Here is a 7,528-nt window from a genome sequence, read left to right on the forward strand (position 1 = left end):
GTTCGCCGGGTTAAATGAAATGAGCAATAATTTTGAAATCTATCAATATTTATCATGAATATCAATCATATCTTGCTTTTTTAACATAAGCTGATTAATCTTTTCACATGTCATTTCTTCTATTTACAAACTTAAGTATAAATTCATCAGCAAAATAACGGGTGTGTCCATTACTAGGTCCTAAATTCGACGTTTTAACTATATTGCTTTGTCAGTTAAATATCTTCCTTGTTTTTCATTCATGAATCTTCAGACGATACATCATAGGGTTCACCATAGTGTTTTTATTTTTGTAGTACAATGATCTAAATTCAGAGTAATGGTGGATTAACAAAATTTTCTCTTTTTTGTTAGGAAAACTTCAAAAATTAATTTCTTACTGGTTGGGGTGTATTTTAATAAATACTTAGCCAGTTGATCGTTAGTCTACCATTGTATTATATGCATAAAAAATACCTATTGTTCCTGCAATAACGTATGAGATGTAAAAAAAAAAATAAACACTGTTGAAATTTTGACCCTGTTAATTTTAGACCTTCGACCATGTATATAAACTCAAATAGTAAAACAAAATATGCAAGTTTGGTAAAAAAAAAAATATATATATATCTAATTTAATTTGTTAAAAATGAACAAATTTTAAGTTCCAGATGGATTTAAGCTCATGATCTGCAACGGGATACTTTAACCACTAAGCTATGATTACATTCAAGCACATTCATTGATACAAACAATTTAACAAAACATTTAAATTGCCATATTGTAACATATAGTCCTTTAGGTTTGGCAACAATCCTTACAACATTATTGGACAATTTTGATACTAATGGTTATTGAGATATATTGTCTCAGTCAACAGTTTATAGAACGTAGTACAAATCACAATTCAAAATTTGTTTTCGGACAATCCTTTCAGCTGGAGAGTGGGTTTTTATCAGCTGAGAGGAGTCAGGGCCTCATACCACAATTCATGGAAAAGGTACTACATCTGCTGAATAAATATGGACGCTGCAGCATTCCTGTTGGTGAGCCATAAATTTTGTACTCTGACACTTTTAGCAGGCTGGTCAGTCTCATGTAGATTGTCTGTTGTGTTTATACAATCAGGATAGTACAGATATATAGAGCGAACTATCATCTCATGTTAGATGTTGATTACCTTTACATTGTACACATTGTTTACCTTTACAGGTGAATCCATTACTGTCCATCTTAAGGTAACAGTCAATATCAGTGAGCCCCCACCTGTTCTGGACCACGATGTACCCATCCTCATCAGGGACAGGGTGAGGCCACATCATGAATGGGACCTCACTACACAACAGGTAAGATACACAGGTACCTCAATACACTGCAGGTAAGATTACAAAGGTAACTCACGACACGTCACGTAAGACACACAAGTAACTCCCAACACAGCAGGTAAGATATACAGGTAACTCAGTTCACAGCAGGTAAGATTACACAGGTAACTCACTACACAGCAGGTAAGATTACACACTCGGGTAACTCACTACACAGCAGGTAAGATACGCAGGTAACTCTCTATACCTTATTTTTTTAACTTGAAAAATATTTTTTAAAACTGCCAGAAATGGAAATTGATCTTTTAATTACATAATGTGTCATACTAATAATTTAAAGAGAAAAAACATCACTTTGGCCAAAAAATTTCTTGGTAGGGACCCACCTGAAGTCAGATATGTACACTTTCACAGAAAAATGCAAACAATTTTAATGGTAATAGTAAAATTAATGAATTTAATGTCACTCATGTCTTCTTTATGGACAGGTTCTTCCCTACATAGACGGATTCAATCCAACGTGTCGGATAGCTGTGGAAGCAGATGTGGAGATTAATCTTGTGAAGTCCTGCCTACAAAACCTTCTGTAAGGCCAGTGTGCCGAATGATATGGTCTATGTTGATAAGTGCAGCAAAATAGGTTTACATGCATGGAAATAAACACGCTGTGTGTTTCTATTTTCAGGCATTACAACATCATAAAAATCATTCCAGTCTTCCAGGTCAGACATTGCTCTTTTCTTATTTTCTGTGCTGTTGTAATGAATACACAAGTTTTCAGTTAATGTATACATTACTCGTATATTAGATATCGATTTCATGACCACAAATTCACTTGCTGGTGCATGTACAGTGTTAGACAAAAAGTAGGAATTTCAGGGTATTGAGAAGCAAGAACTAGTCTTTATTTGTGAAGTTTACAACCCCAATGTAATACATTTAAGAGCTAGGTAGTTTAAGGAGACTGGACTTTTGGTATGATGTGACCTTCTATTTTAAAATTGATGCTGGCATCCAGTATTAAAAGTATGCTCAGCTTTGATCTAGTATCAAATGTTGTCAGTTTTTAGCCAAAGACTGTTGAATGGCGGACAATAAAATGAGTAGGCCTACATCAAACTGCTGTTTGACACTAACTACCCTAAGTCCACAGTCTCATTAAAATGGCAGTTTTAAAATACAAAATTATTTAGCATAAACAGACAACCCTGTTGGTATTTCAGTATTCCAATATGTACACTGTGACGTCAGATATCAAGAAGCTGTACTCGGACCTACAGGAGCAGTGTGTGCTCTCTGTCGCAATCAAAGGTATGGAAAACAATTTATAGGCCAAGATAAAATAAAGAGACAACATCAGGAATAGCATCTTCACAAGCCAAGTGCTCTATTCGTTTTTCTCATCTCACTAAGAAAAACGAATGGGACACTTGGTTAGCGAAGTTGCAGGAATAGCCTTTACTCCAACAAGTAAAAGGCTTGGTAAGTGTTTTTGTGCTTCTTACATAGCATTGCCTGGGTTCCAAGTCAAATTCATGTATATCTCGCTGTCAACCAACTAGCAATCTGCTGCAGTAAGATAGGATATTGATGTACACGTACAAGCTGGAACAGAGCAAGCAGAACATCAGAGCATACCGTATACATGGAGTTAAAGAAAAGCATGTTATGTTTTAATAAAAATAATGTAGCATTAAAACAAATGTATAGTTAGCATGAAGGATAGCAAGGAATGGGGCAAAGTTGTTAGATAAACATAATCACAGCTAAAAAACTAAACATAATCTTAAAAGCTAAGTGCTTAATGCTAGTATGGCACAGCAAGTCTGGAAATATGTAATACTGAAAGTGTGAAAAAACAAAACAAGAACTTTAGAACTTAAAACATACCTTAAATGAAGAATGACAATGAAAGAAAGGAATTTAGTGAATAGCAAGAAAGCATAGATTAAAAAAGTAAAATGGTGACAACAACGTAAGTGTGTAGACTTATACATTAATTAAGACTTTAATTGAATGTTTTTAGGCCACACACTGCCCCGTTTGCGAGACATTATGACCCTCTACACAAGTATGACCCATGGGGTGACAGTTAAGGACCTCTGTTGTCGCTATAATCCACATGGACTTAAAATTGATGAAAAGTAAGTGCACCGGTCATGAATGTTTAAAGATAAAATCAAGAAAACCACTTGCTATTTATCTCCTTTGTAAATTAAATGAAATTCTTTTGAATGTTTAAATGGTAATTAGTTTGAAAAACCAATTACAACGATACACATGTACATCATTATTTTTTTTGTACCATCCTTTTGAAATCTGTAAGCATATGCTTGCTATAGTTTGGGACTATTTAGCAACAGCAGGTTACAAGGTGTGAGGAGTTTCATAGATAGTGATGACTTATTGCCATTTGATAATAACTTTTTCTGTCATTCTTTCATCTTTGAAGAAAGCTGATCCAGTTTGGTGTGGTGAAGAATCTAATTCGAGTCCTCAGGAAGTACCCTATTGTGGTCCCCTCCAACTCTGAACCCGACCCACGGCTCCGGTCCCTCTACACCTTGTTTGATGGGCTTCATTGCTTAGATGAAATCTGCTGTAAAGTGGGTAGGTAGTGTTATGGTCACTGGAGGGAGACAAGGTATACAGGCATATTGAAGTTTTAGTTATTGTCAGTGGTTGCATAGGCGTCGGAACCGGGGGGGCTAGGGGGGGCTTAGCCCCCCCACTTTTTTTGCAAAGTTATACCTAACCATTAGAAACATAGCATGATAGAGGGTTCAGCCCCCCCACTTTTTCTCGCAGGAAAGACTATTGTTCCTAAATTTACCTTGAAAGATTGAGAGGTTAGATTCAGAAGCATACTAGCCCCCCCCCCTCCCCCACGGATTAGGAATTTCATGATTTTGAGAAAAAAAATTTTGGTAAGTAAATATTTTTTTTGGAAGTATAGGTATACTCCCCCCCCCCCCCACCCCCCCCCCCCCCCCCCCCCCCCCCCCCCCCCCCCACGGATTAGGATTTCCATGATTTTGGGAATTACTTTTTTCTCAATATTTCTGAGGATTAGTCTAGCCCCCCCACTTTCAATTTGCTTCCGACGCCTATGGGTTGTATACATTGTCAGTGATTGTATACATTGTCAGTGATTGTATACATTGTCAGTGGTTGTATACATTTGGCTGTTGGTTTCTGTTGCAGGCATTGGGCAGTCAGAGTTGGAGGAGAGAATTGAGAATGATCCCAATGTAAGAGTGTGTATGAAATAGGGAGACAGACGTCAAGTGACACAAGTCCAAGATATCTGTAAAAGACTGGCCCCGCAGGGAAGTGAGCCAAGGAGCGAAATCTCAAACACAATCTCTGTGGACCCATCTAAACAGTGAAGATGGAAATTATAAACAATGGAATCATCTACAACGTGTCGATAACGCAAAACACAGTTGTCACATCTTTACAATGTTAGATGTAATGTGCAATGAAATCATATAACAGGTAAAAGATGGGCATAAAACTGAGTGGATCCTCTGTACAAGTGAAGAAGGAAAATTTCTGCTGGGGACCCACAGTTCAACCATCTTTACAATATTGATGTATGTGACACAGGAAAACCATGATCAATACCTATGGAATGAAGATAAATGAAGTACATTATGGAACCATCTATAACATGTAGATAGAGATTGTACACAGTGGAACCATCTACATAATATTGGCATAATCTGTACAGGTGTACAATAATTTTAATTTACAATAGATGTATATGTACAACACTTACTGTACAATAAAGTAACATCAGATGTATGTACTACACTAACTGTACAATAGATCTACATCCATTGTTCATGTGTCTACTACACTAACTGTACAATAAAGTTACATTAGGTGTGTGTCATGCACTAACTTTACAATAGATTTACATGAGATGTACATGTATGTACTATATCACCTATGCAAGATGTACCATGTTTGTAGAAAGTTGTATGTTGTAATTGTGCTTTTGGAAAAACATGTTAAACGTTTACATAAAACCCGCCTGTCTAAATTCTTATGTCATGACTTTATTGAATTAAAGAATTGTAAAAGAAAGCAATTCACCTGAGTGTCTGATTTTTCATGAAAGACATTGACACCCCCCAGGTCTGTGGCACATAAACACTTGACAATCACTTTTTTTAGCTCACCTGAGCCAAAGGCTCAAGTGAGCTTTTCTGATCACAATTTGTGTGTTGTCTGTCGTTGTCGTTGTCGTCGTCGTTGTCGTCGTTAACTTTTCACATTTTCATCTTCTTCTCAAGAACCACTGGGCAGATTTCAACCAAATTTGGCACAAAGCACCACTAGATGAAGGGGATTCAAGTTTGTTCAAATGAAGGGCCACGCCCTCTTTAAAGGGGAGATAATTGAGAATTATTGAAAATTTGTTGGTATTTTTCAAAAATCTTCTTCTCAAAAACTGTTTGGCCTGAAAAGCTAAAACTTGTGTGGAGGCATCCTCAGGTAGTGTAGATTCAAGTTTGTTCAAATCATGGTCCCTGGGGGTAGGGAGGGGCCACAAGAAGGGGATTAAGTTTTACATAGGAATATATAGAGAAAATCTTAAAAAATCTTCTTCTCAAAAACTATTGGGCCACAAAAGCTCAAATTAATATGGAAGCATCCTCAGGTAGTGTAGATTCAAGTTTGTTCAAATCATGATCCCTTGGGGTAGGGGGGGGCCACAATTGGGGGATCAATTTTTACATAGGAATATATAGAGAAAATCTTTAAAAATCTTCTCCTCAAAAACTATTGGGCCACAAAAGCTCAAATTAAAATGGGAGCATCCACAGGTAGTGTAGATTCAAGTTTGTTCAAATCATGGTCCCTGGGGGTAGGGTGGGGCCACAATAGGGGGATGAATTTTTACATAGGAATATATAGAGAAAATCTTTAAAAATCTTCTTCTCAAAAACTATTGGGCCACAAAAGCTGAAATTAAAATGGGAGCATCCACAGGTAGTGTAGATTCAAGTTTGTTCAAATCATGGTCCCCGAGGGTAGGGTGGGGCCACAATAGGGGGATGAATTTTTAAAATAGGAATATACAGAGAAAATCTTTAAAAATCTTCTTCTCAAAAACTATTAGGCCAGGAAAGCTTAAATTTGAATGGAAGCATCCTCAGGTAGTGTAGATTCAATTTTTTTTCAAATCATGATCCCTGGGGGTAGGGTGGGGCCACAATTGGGGGATGAATTTTTACATAGGAATATATAGAGAAAATCTTTAAAAATCTTCTTCTTAAAAACAATTAGGCCAGGAAAGCTCAAATTTGAATGGAAGCACAATCTCAGGTAGTGTAGATTCAAGTTTGTTCAAATCATGATCCCTTGGGGTAGGGTGGGGCCACAATTGGGGGATCAATTTTTACATAGGAATATATAGAGAAAATTTTTAAAAATCTTCTTTTTAAAGACCATTTGGCCAGAAAAGCTTTAACTTGTGTAGAGGCATCCTCGGGTAGTGTAAATTCAAAATCACAGTCCCTAGTGGTAGGGCGGGGCCGTGATGGCGGTTTGAATTTTTACATATATAGAGAAAATCTTTAAAAATATTCTGGGAAAGTTTTTCGGTCCAAAACTCAGTACTTAGTGTGAAAGCACAGGTTATGCAGATATAAGTTTGATGAAACCATGATACCCTAGAGAAAAGCGGGGCAACAAAATGGGATGGGGGGGGGGGTATATAGGAAAAGAGAAAAATCATCTTACAGGTACAACAACAAAAGGGGATTGGTATTTACCAAAAGAAAGAGGTGGATAAAAATTGGCAGATTTTCAATTTTTTTTTAGCAAGATCTACTGTACTTAGTTGTCAAGATATTTTGATACTGTAATGCTAATTTGATCAGAATTAAGGCAATTGTTGCTCAGGTGAGCGATGTGGCCCCTGGGCCTCTTGTTTTTATATATTTGAGAATTCCTCATAATGACAAATAGAAATTTTGTGTTTACCCGACATTACCCCTGCTCAGTGGGTCTTAGATTACGAGGAAGTGTACTTTATATCTGGTAGGACACTGCAAGAAGGAACGGATTAAGTTATGTGTGATTATGGTGCCATATTTCTTTCCCATGTTTGCAAAATATTTATCTGTATATGTCGACATGCACGAAAATTATGTTGACATGCAAAATAGTTATGTCAGCATAAAACATAATTTTGTTGACATGCAAGAAAG

The 7,528-nt window shown here is 36.7% G+C and overlaps 1 protein-coding gene across 6 annotated transcripts in view; it reads left to right on the forward strand.

Annotated features, from left to right (window-relative positions):
* The window catches only part of LOC105345810 (GATOR1 complex protein NPRL2), a 29,244-nt gene extending 23,844 nt beyond the window's left edge, over window positions 1–5,400 (forward strand). For all 6 annotated transcript variants that reach the window (XM_066080344.1, XM_066080342.1, XM_066080343.1 and 3 more), the window contains 8 exons: window positions 917–1,025; window positions 1,192–1,325; window positions 1,793–1,890; window positions 1,990–2,026; window positions 2,528–2,615; window positions 3,331–3,448; window positions 3,757–3,914; window positions 4,509–5,400. In XM_066080344.1, coding sequence (XP_065936416.1) covers window positions 917–1,025; window positions 1,192–1,325; window positions 1,793–1,890; window positions 1,990–2,026; window positions 2,528–2,615; window positions 3,331–3,448; window positions 3,757–3,914; window positions 4,509–4,576 — 810 coding nt within the window. In that variant the 3' untranslated portion in view covers window positions 4,577–5,400. The remainder of the gene's footprint in view (window positions 1–916; window positions 1,026–1,191; window positions 1,326–1,792; window positions 1,891–1,989; window positions 2,027–2,527; window positions 2,616–3,330; window positions 3,449–3,756; window positions 3,915–4,508) is intronic.
* Window positions 5,401–7,528: the final 2,128 nt, after the last annotated feature.

Source organism: Magallana gigas, chromosome 3, assembly GCF_963853765.1.
Source record: "Magallana gigas chromosome 3, xbMagGiga1.1, whole genome shotgun sequence".
Lineage (NCBI taxonomy): Eukaryota > Metazoa > Mollusca > Bivalvia > Ostreida > Ostreidae > Magallana > Magallana gigas.